The sequence below is a fragment of the Carcharhinus amblyrhynchos genome, chromosome 32, assembly GCF_965287045.1.
Source record: "Carcharhinus amblyrhynchos chromosome 32, sCarAmb.v2.hapA, whole genome shotgun sequence".
Taxonomy (NCBI): Eukaryota; Metazoa; Chordata; class Chondrichthyes; order Carcharhiniformes; family Carcharhinidae; genus Carcharhinus; species Carcharhinus amblyrhynchos.
The window spans coordinates 9,473,514-9,491,000 of NC_137355.1; the positions used below are offsets into that span (position 1 = coordinate 9,473,514).

Sequence of the window (17,487 nt, forward strand, 5' to 3'; positions counted from 1 at the left end):
GTCTGCAAATACAAAACATAAAAGCAAGATACAACCTGAGGTAACATCCTAAAGAGCAGTGAGTGAACAAGGAAAATCCAGGACAATTGAAATTGTAACTCTTTATATCACCGTACCATCTTTCAGACACCGCTTCACCAAGTTGGTCATGGGATGGCCGGGCTGTCTCCTCACTGTCCCCGGCTGGATTCCCACCTGTGTTTGAGGATCCAAGTACTTATACTTCATTGCTAAACTCCTCTTGTAATTAAATTGGACATGTGTATAAAATCACAATTAAAAGGCATTTTCTAGTTAATTCTGTGGAAAACTGTGCAAAACTGAAGAAATGTTGGTTGGATAAAATTAATGTTTTGGAATCATAGAGTCCCTACAATGGCCTTTTCTCAGACAGAATATCTTACCCAGGTCCTCTCCCTCACCCTATCCATATAACCCCACACATTTACCACAGCTAATCCATCTACTCTACACATCACTAAGGGGCAATTTAGCATGGCTAATCCACCTAACCTACACATCTTTGGATTGAGGGAGGAAACTCATGCAGACACAGGGAGAACACACAAACTCCACATAGTCATGTTGATCTCGGGAATTGACCATTCAATCTACAAATACAACTGACGATGGGAGAACTGTGTTTTAGAATGTAAAAACAACGGGAGTGAAAAGACGCAGCTTCCAGCCTCTCACAAATCACCATGTCAGTCAACATTGCGACAGAGATGTCAAACAGAACAGAGCAAGTAAAAAAAATGCCCCAAATCACTGACAACTCGTAACAAGGTTTTATCCTAAAGTTTCGTGAAGCATTTTCAAGTAATTGATAGGAGACACAGCAAGTTTAATCTTGCCCTACCTGCCCTCTCATATGGAAGTAATACTCTTAAACACACACGGTATAACGCTCCAAAATATATTTGCAAATATCTTACCATATCTTGGCTCATTGAGTTTGGGGACATTGAAGTATTTCTTGTCTGGAGAATCTTCGGTTAATGGCTCAATTAAATAATGAAAGGGATGTTCTAAAAGTAAAGGGGGAAGAAAGTTTTAGCACATATTATGCATCTTGCAGCAGTAGGTTTAAAGTTAGACTTAAAAATCTACCAATCTTTAAAGCATTACAACACTTGTTTACTCTGGTCATTAACAAAAGTGAGGTACAAAGAGCTGATGCATAACAAACTGACTATCGGGCTGCTAAGTGGTAACTAATATTAGCACCACATAATTGACAGGCAATGACCATCTCCAAAGACAGGGAAACTAACCATGTTTCCTGGACATTCAGTGGCATTAACAATGCTAAGTCCTCTACTACCAACATCCTGAAGGTCAGCCTTGACCAGAAACTTAACTGGACCAGATACTAGGAATTCTGTGGCAAGTAACTCACTTCCTGACTTTCCAAAGCCTGCCCACCATCTACAAGGCACTATCAAGAGTGTGATGAGTGCAACTCCAACAAGACTCGAGAAGCTTGACACCATGCAGAACAAAACTGCCCCCCTGTTCACAGAGCGCGCCAGCCCCCCTGTTCAGAGATTGTGTTTGCTACCCGTTTACAGACCATTAGCTGCCCTTTTAAAGTGTGTTATCTGACCATGAAACTTCCCCACCTCTTTGGAGTTAGTGGTCCGAAAGAACTGAGAAGCACGGAGCTGCTTCAATGATATTATCACATACAGTGTTCGAACTGAAGGCTTCCCAGTGAAAGAATTAACATTTGCCTTGGCAATTAGTGTCTTGTGTCCAATCTGCTTTTCGTTGAATTGGGTGCTGGTTGGAGCAAACTCTGAGGGGTCTCACCACCACTGCAGTGTTAAAAAGGTCAATGGTAACCCTGGACCCCTGCTGTGGCCTCAGGAACTTGCCTCAGAGAGGCTGATCAGTTTCAATTGCTTTCAACATCCAACTGGATTTCTCTTGTGCTACCGTGCCTGTGCTATTTTCATCAATTCAGGTAGATGGTGCATCCGTTCCAAGTAAGTATGGTTGTAAGTTGTGCTGTCTCACTTTGTCTACAAGAATACATCATGCCAGTGCCAACAAACCTGAATAGAATCTTGCATGGCAAAGTAACGAAAGCCTTTGCTAGATGGCTAAGTGATGCAAATCCAACTACAGAGAACTCGGAAGGGCGTATTGTAGACAGCATACACAAAGGACACTATAAAATCCAATTCCTGCTTGGGGCCCCCTCTGTTTTTTGGCTGCTTTAACCTGCTTCTCATGTAAGTCATGGAGGAAGCACATGGTCTGAAGAGGATCGTGTTTCTTTCTTTTTGTAATCGTGTATTGAAAAGGATGGCCGGGAATTTTCAGCCATCTGCTGCTGACACTTTGGGTTTTTGAGAGGTTGCCTTAGAAACGAGAGAGAGAGAGACTCAGATTAAACGACAGACACCTTTGTGTCTAGTGAATTAACTTCTGCGTCTAGAGAATTAAGTTACTCGGGGAGAATGTCGGAGAATTTGGTGTGAACCTTGAAAATGCGTTTATGTTGCACTATATCATGTCTCTTGGAAATTTAAAGCTCTTCATAAATGAGACAGCTACCACATCAGTAGATAGGGCAGCTACTTTGCAATGCAGCAACTTTCCCCAAATGACTGAGGGGTGAGTGATCACTTCACCTGCTTTTGCTGGCGACACTGAAACAAATGTTAGTCAGGGCATAACTAAGTGGAGTGAGACAAAACAGCAAGAAACATGATAAAATAAATGACGTGGGAACCCAGGTCAGATCTAGTGGAACAATAATGGGCTGCATACAGTGGATCTTGCTATATGTACAGATTGCTTAAACATTGCTGCATATTAAGGCTGTCCATTTAAACTCAGATCAAATTTATCTGTGGATTTTGATTTATTATTGTCACATGTATTGGGATACAATCAAAGTATTGTTTCTTGCGCGTTATACTGACAAAGCATACTGTTTATAAAGTACACAAAGGAGAAGGAGAGGGTGCAGAGCATAGTGTTCCAGTCATAGCGAGAGTGTAAAGAAAGATGAGCTTAATATAAGGTAAATCTGTTCAAAAGTCTGAAGGCAGTAGGGAAGAAGCTTTCCTGTTGGTACGTGATCTCAGACTTTTGTACTTTTATCCTGATGGATGAAGGTGGAAGAGAGAATGCCCGGTTATTGTTGATAACATTTGGATTTTACTGCTCATATTTCAAATTAATTATTTTTGTAAATGTTTAAAAATTACCAAATTCTGATTAAAATTAACAAAGATGATATATATACTTGGGCATTATGGAAGAAACTCTAAGAGGGCGACACGGTGGCACAATGGTTAGCACTGCTGCCTCACAGCACCAGGGACCCAGGTTTGATTCCCAGCTTGGGTCACTGTCTGTGTGGAGTTTGCACCTTCTCCCTGTATCTGCGTGGGTTTGCTCCAAGTGCTCTAGTTTCTTCCCACAGTTCAAAGATGTGCAGGTTAGGTGCACTGGCCATGCTAATTCCCCCTTGAAGTCCCGAGATGCATAGGTCGGAGGGATTAGTGAGGTAAATGTGTGGGGATAGGGCCTAGGTGGGATTGGTGTCAGTGTAGACTCAATGGGCCAAGTAGCCTCCTTCTGCACTGTATAAAATCATAAGAAGAACATAAGAACATAAGAAATAGGAGCAGGAGTAGGCCATCTAGCCCTTCGAGCCTGCCCCGCCATTCAATAAGATCATGGCTGATCTGTTGTGGCTCAGTTCCACTTTCCCGCCCTCTCCCCATAACACTTAATTCCCTCTCTTATCAAGAACCCATCAACCCGCTTCTTAAAAATATTTAGCGAGGCAGCCTCCACCACTTCAACGGGCAGAGAATTCCAGAGATTCACCACCCTTTGAGTGAAGAAGTTCCTCCTCAACTCCGTTCTAAACCGCCTCCCCTTTATCTTGAGGCTGTGCCCCCTAGTCCTACTGTCTTTTTTGAGCGGGAAGAGTCTTTCCACCTCTATCCTATCCATCCCATTCATCATCTTATACGTCTCAATGAGATCTCCCCTCATTCTTCTAAACTCTAACGAGTACAAGCCTAGTTTATTCAGCCTCTCCTCATAGCTCAATCCCCTCAACTCCGGTATCAGCCTAGTAAACCTCCTCTGCACTCCCTCCAGGGCCAAAATATCCTTGCGCAGGTGCGGCGCCCAAAACTGCGCACAGTACTCCAGCTGCGGCCTCACCAATGCCCTATACAGCTGCAGCAAGACCTCCCTACTTTTATATTCAATCCCCCTCGCTATGAAGGCCAGCATCCCATTCGCCTTCCTGACCACCTGCTGCACCTGCAAGCTGGGTTTTTGCGACTCATGCACAAGGACCCCGAGGTCCCTCTGCACCGTCGCCTGCTGCAGTTTTTCGCCCCGTAAGTAATAGTCCTTCCTACCATTATTCCTACCAAAGTGGACCACCTCGCACTTGCCAACATTAAATTCCATTTGCCATTTCCTGGCCCATTCGCCCAGCCTATCTAGATCCTTCTGCAGACCTTGAACCTTTGGACCTTGAACAAATCCTTGAACCTTTGTCCAAGTTTACAAAATACTTGTTTTATTTTACATGTAGAGGCGCCCTAATGACATAAGGGAAGGTTTTACAGTCTACTTCAGATACCACCTTCTAAGCAGTTGAAAGGAATGAGACACATTTCTGGAAACATTTGAAAACGCAGTAATTGAATTGAAAGTTTCTGCGTATACCTGAAGGATATCAGTTCTGAGCAGAGTCAATGGGCACCGGCTAGTGAATGAAATTGAAAATAACAAAGAGAAAAACATTTTCTGGTTTGACTAGTAAATAAATTGCAACTAAAGCAGAAATGTTAGTTCCTCAAATCCTTCATAACTCGGTTATGGGAGAATGTTTCAGTGAAATGGCCAGCTCATGTCAATTCTACGTTTTTAAGGTTTCTGGCGACAATGCTTCCTGTAAACGTGTTTGTACTTCTTCCACCATGATGTGGTTGAACCCATTCTCGACATTAGTCTGATGGCCCACCCTCATAATCTGCACTTGCAAAACTTCACATGGTGTAACTGTTGTATAAGATAAAATTCAGAGTAACTAAGAGTCCCGATATATGTTAAAAAGAACAGTTGGGGTAGAAAAGATGCCTCGGTGGCACTGTGGTTAGCACTGTTGTCTCACAGCTCATGACTCAGGTTTAATTCCAGCCTTAGTGACTGTGTACAATTTGTATGTTCTCCCCGTGTCTGCATGGGTTTTCTCTGGGTGCTCTGGTTTCCTCCACAGCCCGAAGGTGGATTAGCCGTGCTAAATGTATAGGGTTACAGAGGTAGGGCAGGGGAAAGGGTCTGGGTACAGTACTCTGTCAGACTCAGTGCAGACTCGATGGGCTGAATAGCCTCTTCTGCACTGTAGTGATTCTATTCTAAATCCCAATAACTTAGAATTTCAAATACTGGTTTTAAGCTGTTGCATTTCTGTTAAGTTCAAGAAACGTCACATAGTTTAACTCAACCTACTTAAATGCTTCACAACTTTGAATATTTTTAATAGTTGCACAACTAAAATACATCTTTTCTGCAAGCTGGTCAGTTTTGAAAGTTATCAGCACTTTTACAAACTCAGCAACAAAGCTCCTGACATCTCACAAGAAACCAAATTGTAACCCAAAGGAGTAAAACTCTCAAAACATCAATTTTGCTTTTGTACCTCTCTTCAGTTCTGTTTTTATATTTAACAGGAAAGGTGTGCATTTAGATATAGCCTTTCACATCCTCAAAACTACTGTTTCCAAGCCAGGATTGTCATTGTTTACTGCAGGGCAGGCAGTAGACAATTTAAGCTCAGCAAGATCCCACTGGACGTTATTTAACAGGTAGTCTGTTTTAGTCTCCTTGCAGCTGAACACTATTTTGGAGACACGCTGAAGCAACGATCGAAGATTGTAATCTCGAGTTGCTGCAGTGAGATTTGAATCTGCCATCTGCCCAGCTAAGGTGAGCACATTCCCACTGAGCACAGCTGACACTTGAAGGCAGTTCCGGTCTGCGTAATTTTCCAAATGTTTTCTTCACGGCAAAATAACTTTTAATCTCCCATTATATTCTTCTTTCTGCTGGCTGGGGAGGTTGGCGCAAAGACTGGCTGCAAGTGTCTGAACCAATGACATTTCGGAGTTCTGCAGGTTAACAGGAGCATGGGTCAAAAAAATCAGTGTTGCTTCCAAAATCAGAAACCACGACGGATAAGTAATTTCACCAGCGGCTCACGGAGAAACAGCATGCTCCGATGACTAATTTGTACAAATCACATTGCTGGCAAACAAGAGCACAGATAGAGCAATCAGCACACACACAACTCCGCTGCTAATGGTGTCCCTCACTCAAAACTCAGTCCTCTTCACAAATCCACATCCTTCTCAGCTGGGGTAAATTTAATTCAATTGTACAGTTAAGAACTTCAAAATCATTCATCATACTAGTAATTCCATAAAATGGAATTTATCAAACAGATGTACACGTGAACCTGCCACTTTTTTTCCTTCTGTGTAGCCAAGTAATTCTATAAAAGCAAAAAATATGCAAAGAAATGTGGACCCAAAATACCCAAGTTTTTAAAAAAATCCTCATGTTCCATTTCAAATTTCTCCAAATTTCCTTAGACGGCATCTTCCAAATCAACGACCACCTCCATCTATGACAAGAGCAGCAGATACATGGAAACTGGAAGCTCTCCTCCAAGCCAAACACCATCCTGACTTTGAAAAGTATCACCCTTTTTTCATTATCACTGGGTTAAAATCTTGGAATTCCTTCCAAACAGCACTGTGAATGTACCTACACCACAGCGACTGCAGTAGTTCAAGGCGGCAGCTCGCCACCATCTACTCAAGGGCAACTAGGGATGAATGATAAATGCTGGCCAAGCCAGTGAAGCCCACATCCCTTGGAGGGATAAAGAAGAAGTTCCTCTTCCTAATACAAGTATTTTGAATACTTTACATTATTCCTAACGTTCTTGCTAACACATTTTATTCCACTGACATTTGGAAGGACCCAAAGCTGTCAATGTTAGGAGACTATTTGACAGTGGATCTGGGATCAGATTAGGGGTGGGGGTGGGGTAGGAGGAGGAGGAGGAGGAAACAACAAGAAAAGCAACCACCACCACGTTCAATCACAGTGCTAACAGTGCAAACATCTCAACACACACCATCTTCAACAAGGGAATAATCAGGCAAGATCTTCCCTCAGCCAGCAGAAAGCATTTGAGAGGGTGAAGAGATTTGCAAGCATGGTTCCAAGGACATGCATCTTCAGAAGAAGTCTGGGTGAATGCAGCTCCTCCACTACCATCTAGGAGGAAGTGAGCAGCAGACACATGGGGAAGCCACTCACCATCCTGACCTGGAAATATGTCATTCCTACATTGTCGCTGCATCAAAATCCTGGAATTCCATCCCTAACAGCACTATGTGTGTACCTACACCGCAGGGAAGGCAGCAATTCAACAAGGCAGCTCACCACCTTCGTGGGGGCAATTAGGGAATGGGCAATAATTGCTGACCCAGCCACTCTCATCCCATAAATAAATCTTTAAAAAGCAGCACTATTCTCTTCGGAGATTTGATAGAGGTGTTCAAATCAATGAAGGATCTGGACAGGATAGTTCGGAAGAAACTGTTCCCATTAGTGTCAGGATCAAGAATCAGAGAATGCTGATTTAATGCAATTGGCATAAAAAGCAATGGTCAGATGAGAAAAATTCCTATGATGTACCAAGTGGTTTAGATGTGGAATTCAGTGCCTGAGAACGCTGTGGAGGCAGATTCCGTCATGCCTTTCAAAAGGGAATTGGATGATTATCTAAAGAGAAAATATTTGCAGGGAGACAGGGGAAAGGCAAGGAAGGAACTAGCTGAGCAGCTCGTGTAGGCAGCCAGTTCAACACAATGGGCTGTAATCACTATGATTCAGATGTGGCCTTCCTTACCCCCATACTTTTTGCACAGCTTCCCTTTTACCATTTTTCTAATGTAATTAAATCTCCTTTATCAGAGAAATAAAACTGAAAATCATCTTAATTCTCCTCTGAATCCTTTTAAGTAGAATGATGGCTAATTAACAGGACTCGGCATGCTCTTAGCATGATGCACATAGCTTAGGACTATACAATCCATTTCAATTCTGTTTGCCATACACTGTCATACATCCAATACTTAAATTGGCTTTGTTATTTAATGATACCCGTTACTTTTGTGGTTGCATTACATACAGTTGCATTTCTCACTATTAAACACCATCCACAATTCATCAAACCACTCTCTGGTAGGTCAAATATTATTTCTTTGTTCTGAACTGTTTACTTCCCCGCACTCTATTCCATTGCTTCACAAAGCTACTTAAAAAGTAGAATCAAAACAGGAGCGATCCCGGGACTGAACTCTGGACCAATTCAGTGCTCAGAGTCACAGCAATCCAATCAGAACGATTAGTGGGGGCCATTCCCTTTGTTGTTTTTCTTGTCGAGTCATTGAGAACAGGTCAATGAACCTGCTCTATTTTAATTCAAGGACCTTCAACTCAGCCAGGAATCCCTCACAAACCCACCCCAACAAATGCTTTCTGAAAGGCAAAGTTAATAGAATTGGCAACATGAAAAACAATTAACTTGTTTTGTTTTGCTGGTTTGGAACCAATAGCAAAATGTTGGAGATGAATAAATTCAAATCAAATGCTAGAAACACTCGGTGGGTCAGGCAGCACCAATGTAAGAGGAACCATTTCAGAAATGCTAACTGCTTTTTTGGGGTTTTAGTTCAGTCGGACAGCATGGTCGGTGCAGGCTTGGAGGGCCAAAGGGCCTGTTCCTATGCTGTAATTTTCTTCTTTGTTCTCCTCCACAGTTGTTGCCCAACCGATCAAGCGGTCCTGATATTTTCTGCAATGATCAGTCATGGTGTTTTTGACATATGGCAGTTTTCTCCTTGGTCGTGCATGTACTAACACAGCAAAACATTTTAGCTTTTTGCAAGATCAGTATCATTTATATCTGACACTATCCTTATATTTAAATACCCACTTTGTGCACTCACGTCTGACCAATATTTTCTGTGCCCATCCCCTGTAGGCAGTGACTCACGTGGAGAGAGAAGGTCAAAGCAGTCCTCAGAAGATCATTCAAACATCAGTGAATGGTGTTAGCAAGAGGTGACATACAAAACCGAGCTTTATGCTCACACACATTCCAGGGTCCGGATTAATTGAAATAAGCTTCACTTGCCCGGCTGATTCCCATGCCTGCAGCTACCACAGCAAGCACGAAGTCTGACACCTTCCAGGATGAAGCTGGTCAAAAGATCACAAGATGCACTGCAGCAACTCGGCAAGGCTTCTTCACTAGCACTAGGAGATTTTCACAGTAACTTCATTGAAGTGTTACTGTAAGCCCACTTGTGACATTAATAAATAAACTTGTAAACATCCGAAACCTGCAACCATCTACACGTGTGAGGGAGTGGGCGCACGAGAACACCGTAATTTCTCTCCAAGCCACACACACCAACTTGAAACATCGTGTCATCATTGCTGTGTCAAAACCTGAAACTCCCTGCCAAATTGCACCACGGGTGCATTTACACCACAAGGACGGTACCACTTTCTCAAGAGGAACCAGGACCGGCTATAAATGCAGGGATTGCTAATGACTCCGACATTGCGGTAATTTACTTCCCAAGAATTGCTAGATTCCAAAAGTTAGGCTCTAAATCCATAAGTGATCAACACTGGAGAAGAAAAGCTCTTCAGCACACAGCTACTTAAGTGCACTGTTCGACAGCACTGTCTGAGACCTCGGAGCACAAAACACAGTTGAATTCCCAACTCAACTGGTGTCTTTTGATTTTAAAATGACCGTTATATTTCCTTCTCTGTAATCACTAACTTACTGCTCTTTTAAAGTCCCTATTGGGCTGTCTGGCTGTTCCTGTGTTATACACTCTCTCTCATTTACTTGGCAAGGGAATAAAAAAGTTTGCTGAAAGGCGGAGATAACATGGATAAAATGGGAGAAGATTCACAAAGATATAAACACCAGCATAGGCTCGGTGGGCTGTATGATCTGTTCCTGTGCTCTGTATTCTCAGTAACTACTAATGGCAAATAGGATGAAAAATAATGCATGTTATTTAAAATGCAGTCAACAATTTTGCTTTCAATTCCTTCTGACAATTTTAATTTCATTTTGTGTTTGCCCAGTTTCTTTCTTTGAGACTCTTAAATACGACTTACACCCTTATCTGCCCTACTGAACCATTAATTTCCACTGCAAAGTGCAAAGTTTAACATCCACCATTTACAATATATCCTTCAAGCATCATATTCCTGGAATACATTCAATACATTCTTATTTCAATCCTCAGCAAATGCAAAACAGCTCGCCTGAAATGGCTTGCTTCTATTGCTTCATGTTATTAAACGTAAACGCTATTATTAGTGTTCAATTTCCATAATTCGGAGGAATTAGTAAGAGCTTTGATCAACTATACTTCTGAGAACCTTTTCATTTTCTGATCAGTGAGACAAAGGAGAAGTTCAAAGTTTGGAGCAGTGCAGAGAGATACATGAATGCCCAAGTTATGAGGGACAGCCATAGAAAGTTGGACTTTTCCACATCTAGTGCGATATTATATAAGACAAAAAAAACTGCAATGGGAAATGTAAATCCAGACTATTAAATTTGCAGGAAGAATAAATGTGGCTGCAGTCAAAACTAGTAAAAAAAAATTGAAGCTGATACCTCATTCTCCAATTACCCTTAGAAGCGACAATCACTTGCCAAACAGAATCAACCAAAATTGTATTTTTATTTTTAGTTGGTTAGGTGCATTGACCCAAACAGGTGCCGGCGTGAGTCGACAAGGGGAATTTCACAGAAACTTCATTAGTGTTAATGTAAGCTTTATTTGTGATGAATAAACTAACTTTTGAAAAAATATCACTGTGTTATTATGGATTTTGTTGGCAATGTCAGCTTTCATTGCCCACATCTGGATGCCCTTGACAGCCCCATTCTTCAACTGCTGCAGCCTGTTGGCTTGGGCAGACCCACAGTGATGTTAGTTTAGTTTAAAAGTTTAAAAAAAGCTTTTTATTAATGTGACAAGTAGGCTTACATTAACATTGCAATGAAGTTACTGTGAAAATCCCCTAATCGTCACACTCCGGTGCCTGTATACTGAGGGAGAATTAAGCATGACCAATGCACCTAACCAGCATGCCTTTCGGACTATGGGAGGAAACTGGAACGCCCAGAGGAACCCCACACAGACATGGGGAGAATGTGCAGACTCTGCACAGACAGTGACCCAAAGCTGCAAATCAAATCCAGGTCCCTGTGGCACAGCTAACCACTGTGCCACTTGGGAGGGAATGCCAGGATTTTGACCCCGTGACAGTGAATGAATAGCAATTATGCTCCGAGACTGGATGGTGTATGGGGCTTGGAGAAGAATCTGCAGGGGAAATAAACCCCTCACTTCTTCACACAGATGTCTTCACATTTTGAAAATCCAGCTGTGAAGTTAAGCACTCCAGAGAAAGTTTTCAGTCTTTGCTTTATATCATTCCCTGGAGAAAATGTTATAATGTAAAGTTGCATTCATACAATTGAGATTTTATTTGGTTGGAATGCTACGCATTCACACAACTCAGTAAAGGCATGGTTGATATTTGGGCCAGTGTCCGTGAACATTAAGGAAAGAAAGGTTACATAACTTTTAATTTGACACAGAAGCTTTACCTGGAATGCCAGGAGTAAGCCACAGATTTAAGAATTTATCAAACCAGCTTGGACATATTCTAGCTAAAATGGAGGGCATTTTCTCAGGCAAAATTTCTTATTAACCGCACTAGGATCCCTTGCATCTTTAATACACTGAAAATTATGTCAGTAATTTAACATGTCAACTCAAAGTCCAAGCATTAGAGAAAACATACAGGGTTCATCACAGAATGAAATTACGTTCTCCTAGTTTGAGATTAAGAATGAATTCTTTTACTGAACAATTTAATAACTATTCCCTTAAACCAGCAAGTGACCTGAACTAGAATTCTTTTATGCCTTGACATACAGAAATATGCTGGTAACCTCGCAATCACAGCAACATCACTGCAGCAGCAATGAAAGCTGCCTGTTTTCGATCAAATCAGACTGCAACAGCCATTTCAGATCAACCCAGAAGAGACATGAAGGAGAACCAACTACTGGTGATACAGCATATCTACACTTGCAACCTTATTTGTAACAGCATGGAAATTGTTAAGATTCAGAGCATTTTTAATACAAATCGTGGCAGCAAATCTACTGACACCCCCTGCTCAGTTCCAATGTCCTTTTAAATATTGGATCACTGCCCTCCGACCCTCCCTCACATTGTCCCCCTTCTCACACTCCCATACACTCTTCTTCCCCCACCCTCTCCAATCGCCCTTTCCTCCACCCTCTCTTAACCCCTCCCTATCTTCAGCTCCTTGCCACCCTCACTCCCTCCCTCATCCGCTATCTTCTCTCTCTCCTCCCTCACACTCTCACCATCTTTTTTCTTTCCTCACTCCCTTCCTATCTTCTCTCCACTTCCTCCCTCATTCCCTCTTCTCACTATCTTTATTTTCTCTCTTTCTTCCCTCCCTCTCCTCCCTCACACTCTCCTTTTTCTCTTTCCTCACTCCCTCCCTATCTTCCCTCTCGCCTCTTCCTCCGTCATCCCCTCTTCTCACTCCCTACCTTTTTTCTCACCCCCTCACCCAGTTCATTCTCTCCCTCCCCCTCCAGTCTCCCTCTCCCCCCTCCTCCCCGTGTCCCTCCCTCTCACCCCCCCTCCTCCCCCCGTGTCCCTCCCTCTTCCCCCTCCCTCCCCCACCGTGTCCTTCCCTCTCCCCCCTCCTCCCCCCCGTGTCCCTCCCTCTCCCCCCCGTGTCCCTCCCTCTCCCCCCTCCCCCCGTGTCCCTCCCTCTCCCCCCTCCCCCCCGTGTCCCTCCCTCTCCCCCCTCCTCCCCCCCCCGTGTCCCTCCCTCTCCCCCCTCCGTGTCCCTCCCTCTCCCCCCTCTGTGTCCCTCCCTCTCCCCCCTCCTCCCCCCCGTGTCCCTCCCTCTCCCCCCTCCTCCCCCCCGTGTCCCTCCCTCTCCCCCCCGTGTCCCTCCCTCTCCCCCCCGTGTCCCTCCCTCTCCCCCCTCCTCCCCCCGTGTCCCTCCCTCTCCCCCCACCTCCCCCACCGTGTCCCTCCCTCTCCCCCCTACCCCTCCCCCCCCCGTGTCCCTCCCTCTCCCCCCTACCCCTCCCCCCCCGTGTCCCTCCCCCTCCCCCCTACCCCTCCCCCCTACCCCTCCCCCCCGTGTCCCTCCCTACCCCTCCCCCCCCCGTGTCCCTCCCTACCCCTCCCCCCCCCGTGTCCCTCCCTACCCCTCCCCCCCCGTGTCCCTCCCTACCCCTCCCCCCCCGTGTCCCTCCCTACCCCTCCCCCCCGTGTCCCTCCCTCTCCCCCCCTACCCTCCCCCCCGTGTCCCTCCCTCTCCCCCCCTACCCCTCCCCCCCGTGTCCCTCCCTCTCCCCCTCCCCCCGTGTCCCTCCCTCTCCCCCTCCCCCCCGTGTCCCTCCCTCTCCCCCCTACCCCTCCCCCCCTACCCCTCCCCCCCGTGTCCCTCCCTCTCCCCCCCTACCCCTCCCCCCCGTGTCCCTCCCTCTCCCCCCACCCCTCCCCCCCCGTGTCCCTCCCTCTCCCCCCCTACCCCTCCCCCCCGTGTCCCTCCCTCTCCCCCCACCCCTCCCCCCCCGTGTCCCTCTCTCTCTCTCTCCCCCACTCCTCCCCCCTTGTCCCTCTCTCTTCCCCCCTCCTGCCCCCGGTGACCCTCTCTCTCTCTCTCCCCCGTGTCGCTCTCTCTCTCCACCCCCTTCGTCCCTCTCCCCAATCCTCACTCACTCCCTTTCCCCGATCCTCTCTCCTACCTGCTGCTGCTGCTCTCTCCGCCGCCATCGCTCGCTCCAGGTGAGGCACGACAGCCGCAGCCCCGCAACAAACCCAACCCGCATTGGCCGCCTCGCCACAGCCAATCAGCGCGCTGCTTCCGAGCCCGGCTAGCAACGGCCGCTGCGGCCGCCGGGAAGCGGCAAGGACAGAGGTGAGGGCTTCACAAGCCCTCCCGGCCTGTCATCACCCGGGAGAAATACCCAACCAACCGCTTTCCCGATGGAGCAGCCGAGAGAGTGACTTCTGACCCGCAGGAACGGGGTAGGAGCCCGGGGGGGGGGGAAGGATTGATGGGTTGGGGGATAGGGGTGTTGTGGTGGTTGGGTGGGGGGGAGGGACGAGGGACGAGGGGGTGGGGGGGAGGGACGAGGGGGTGGGGGGGAGGGACGAGGGGGTGGGGGGGAGGGACGAGGGGGTGGGGGGGAGGGACGAGGGGGTGGGGGGGAGGGACGAGGGACGAGGGGGGGAGGGACGAGGGGGTGGGGGGGAGGGGACGAGGGGGTGGGGGGGAGGGACGAGGGACGAGGGGGGGAGGGACGAGGGGGTGGGGGGGAGGGACGAGGGGGTGGGGGGAGGGACGAGGGGGTGGGGGAGGGACGAGGGGTTGGGGGGGAGGGACGAGGGGGTGGGGGGGAGGGGGGAGGGGGGAGGGACGAGGGGTTGGGGGGGGGAGGGACGGGGGGGGAGGGGGGAGGGACGAGGGGTTGGGGGGGGGGAGGGACGGGGGGGGGAGGGACGAGGGGGGAGGGGGGAGGGGGGAGGGACGAGGGGTGGGGGGGGAGGGGTGAGGGGGGAGGGACGAGGGGGGAGGGACGAGGGGGTGGGGGGGAGGGACGAGGGGGTGGGGGGGAGGGACGAGGGACGAGGGGGTGGGGGGGAGGGGGGAGGGACGAGGGGTGAGGGGGGAGGGACGAGGGGTGGGGGGGAGGGGGGAGGGACGAGGGGTTGGGGGGAGGGACGAGGGGGGAGGGACGAGGGGTGGGGGGGAGGGACGAGGGGGGAGGGACGAGGGGTGGGGGGGAGGGGGAGGGACGAGGGGGGAGGGGGAGGGACGAGGGACGAGGGGTGGGGGGAGGGACGAGGGACGAGGGGTGGGGGGAGGGACGAGGGACGAGGGGTGGGGGGAGGGACGAGGGACGAGGGGTGGGGGAGGGACGAGGGGTGGGGGGGAGGGGTGGGGGGAGGGACGAGGGACGAGGGGTGGGGGAGGGACGAGGGGTGGGGGGGAGGGGTGGGGGGGAGGGACGAGGGGTGGGGGGGAGGGGTGGGGGAGGGACGAGGGGTGGGGGGGAGGGGTGGGGGAGGGACGAGGGGTGGGGGGAGGGGTGGGGGGGGGAGGGGCGGGGACGAGGGGCGGGGGGTGGGGGGGAGGGGTGGCGGGGAGGGACGAGGGACGAGGGGGTGGGGGGGAGGGGGGAGGGACGAGGGGAGGGGGGGAGGGACGAGGGGAGGGGTGGGGGGAGGGACGAGGGGTGGGGGGGAGGGGTGGGGGGAGGGACGAGGGGTGGGGGGGAGGGGTGGGGGGAGGGACGAGGGGTGGGGGGGAGGGGTGGGGGGAGGGACGAGGGGTGGGGGGGAGGGGTGGGGGGAGGGACGGGGGGGAGGGGGGAGGGGTGGGGGGAGGGGTGGGGGGAGGGACGGGGGGGAGGGGGGAGGGGTGGGGGGGAGGGGTGGGGGGAGGGACGAGGGGTGGGGGGGAGGGGTGGGGGGAGGGACGGGGGGGAGGGGGGAGGGGTGGGGGAGGGACGAGGGGTGGGGGGGAGGGGTGGGGGAGGGGCGGGGGGCGGGGGGAGGGGGGAGGGGTGGGGGGGAGGGGGGGGGGAGGGGCGGGGACGAGGGGGGAGGGGGGAGGGGCGGGGACGAGGGGCGGGGGGTGGGGGGGAGGGGTGGCGGGGAGGGGGGAGGGACGAGGGGTGGGGGGAGGGGGGAGGGACGATGGGTGGCGGGGAGGGGGGAGGGACGAGGGGAGGGGGGAGGGACGAGGGGAGGGGGGAGGGGTGGGAGGGGGGAGGGGTGGGAGGGGGAGGGGTGGGAGGGGGGAGGGGTGGGAGGGGTGGGAGGGGGTTTGGGGGAGGGGTGGGGGGGGGTGGGGGGAGGGGGGTGAGAGGGGGGAGGGGTAGTGGGGTGAGGGGGAGGGGGGAGGGGTGGGGGGAGGGGGGAGGGGGTGGGGGGGGAGTGGGGTGAGGGGGAGGGACGAGGGGTGGGGGGGTTGGGGGGAGTGGGGTGAGGGGGAGGGACGAGGGGTGGGGGGAGTGGGGAGGGGTAGGGGGAGTGGGTTGGGGGGAGGGGGGAGGGACGAGGGGTGGGGGGGAGGGGGAGTGGGTTGGGGGGAGGGGGAGGGACGAGGGTTTGGGGGGGAGGGGGGAGGGACGGGGGGAGGGACGAGGGGAGTGGGGTGGGGGGAGGGACGCGGGGGAGGGGGGAGTGGGGTAGGGGGGAGGGAAGAGGGGGAGGGGGAGGGACGGGGAGAGGGAGGAGGGGGGAATGGGGTTGGGGGGGAGGGAGGAGGGGGGAATGGGGTGGGGGGGAGGGAGGAGGGGGGAATGGGGTGGGGGGGGAGGGAGGAGGGGGGAATGGGGTGGGGGGGGAGGGAGGAGGGGGGAATGGGGTGGGGGGGGAGGGAGGAGGGGGGAATGGGGTGGGGGGAGGGAGGAGGGGGGAATGGGGTGGGGGGGGAGGGAGGAGGGGGGAATGGGGTGAGGGAGGAGGGGGGAATGGGGTGGGGGGGAGGGAGGAGGGACGAGGGGAGTGGGGAGTGGGGGGAGGGGGAGGGACGAGGTGTGGGGGGAGGGGGGAATGGGGAGGGGGAGGGGGGAGTGGGGGAGGTGGAGACGGGGGGGGGGAGGGGTGGGGGAAGACGGGGGGAAGTGGTGGGGGAGGGAGTGGGGGGTGGGGGGGGAGGGAGTGGGGGGTGGGGGGGAGGGAGTGGGGGGTGGGGGAGGGGGGAGGGGTGGAGGTTGAAGGGGTGGAGGGGGTGGGGAAGGGGGGAGGGGTGGGGAGGGGGGAGGGGTGGAGGAGGGAGGGGGGATGGGGGGGGAGGAAGGTGGTGGGGGTGGGGTGGAGTGGAGTGGGGGGATGGGGAGGGGGTGGGGGGGAGGGGAGTGGAGGGTGGGTGGGGGGGAGTGGAGGCTGGGGTGGGGGATGGGGGTGGGGGGGAGGGACACGGGGGAGGGGGTTTGAGGGACCCAGGGAGGTGGGGGGAGGGGGGTTGAGGGACACGGGGGGAGGAGGGGGGGGTTGAGGGACACGGGGGGGGGAGGAGGGGGGGTTGAGGGACACGGGGGGGGGGAGGAGGGGGGGTTGAGGGACACGGGGGGGTGGGGGGTTGAGGGACACGGGGGGGTGGGGGGTTGAGTGACACGGGGGGGAAGGGGTTGAGGGACATGGGGGGGGTTGAAGGACACGGGGGCAGTGGGGAGGTGGCGTGGGAGGGGGTGGGTGGTTTAGTGGCGTGGGAGGGGGTGGGGGGTTAGTGGCGTGGGAG

The 17,487-nt window shown here is 51.5% G+C and overlaps 2 protein-coding genes across 3 annotated transcripts in view; one reads left to right on the plus strand and one right to left on the minus strand.

Moving 5' to 3' along the window:
• Positions 1-14,163, minus strand: part of ireb2 (iron-responsive element binding protein 2) — a 55,736-nt gene extending 41,573 nt beyond the window's left edge. The window contains exons 1-2 of the mRNA XM_080216139.1: positions 13,982-14,163; positions 939-1,031 (exon numbers count right to left, since the gene is read on the minus strand). Of these exons, the coding sequence (XP_080072265.1) occupies positions 939-1,031; positions 13,982-14,009 (121 nt within the window). The 5' untranslated portion in view covers positions 14,010-14,163. The remainder of the gene's footprint in view (positions 1-938; positions 1,032-13,981) is intronic.
• slc25a44a (solute carrier family 25 member 44a) overlaps positions 14,138-17,487 on the plus strand; it is an 80,833-nt gene continuing 77,483 nt past the window's right edge. Inside the window, exon 1 of one of the 2 annotated variants that reach the window (XM_080216141.1) lies at positions 14,138-14,264. The gene's annotated coding sequence lies outside the window, so the exon portion shown is untranslated. The remainder of the gene's footprint in view (positions 14,265-17,487) is intronic. The other variant, XM_080216140.1, reaches the window with a different exon arrangement.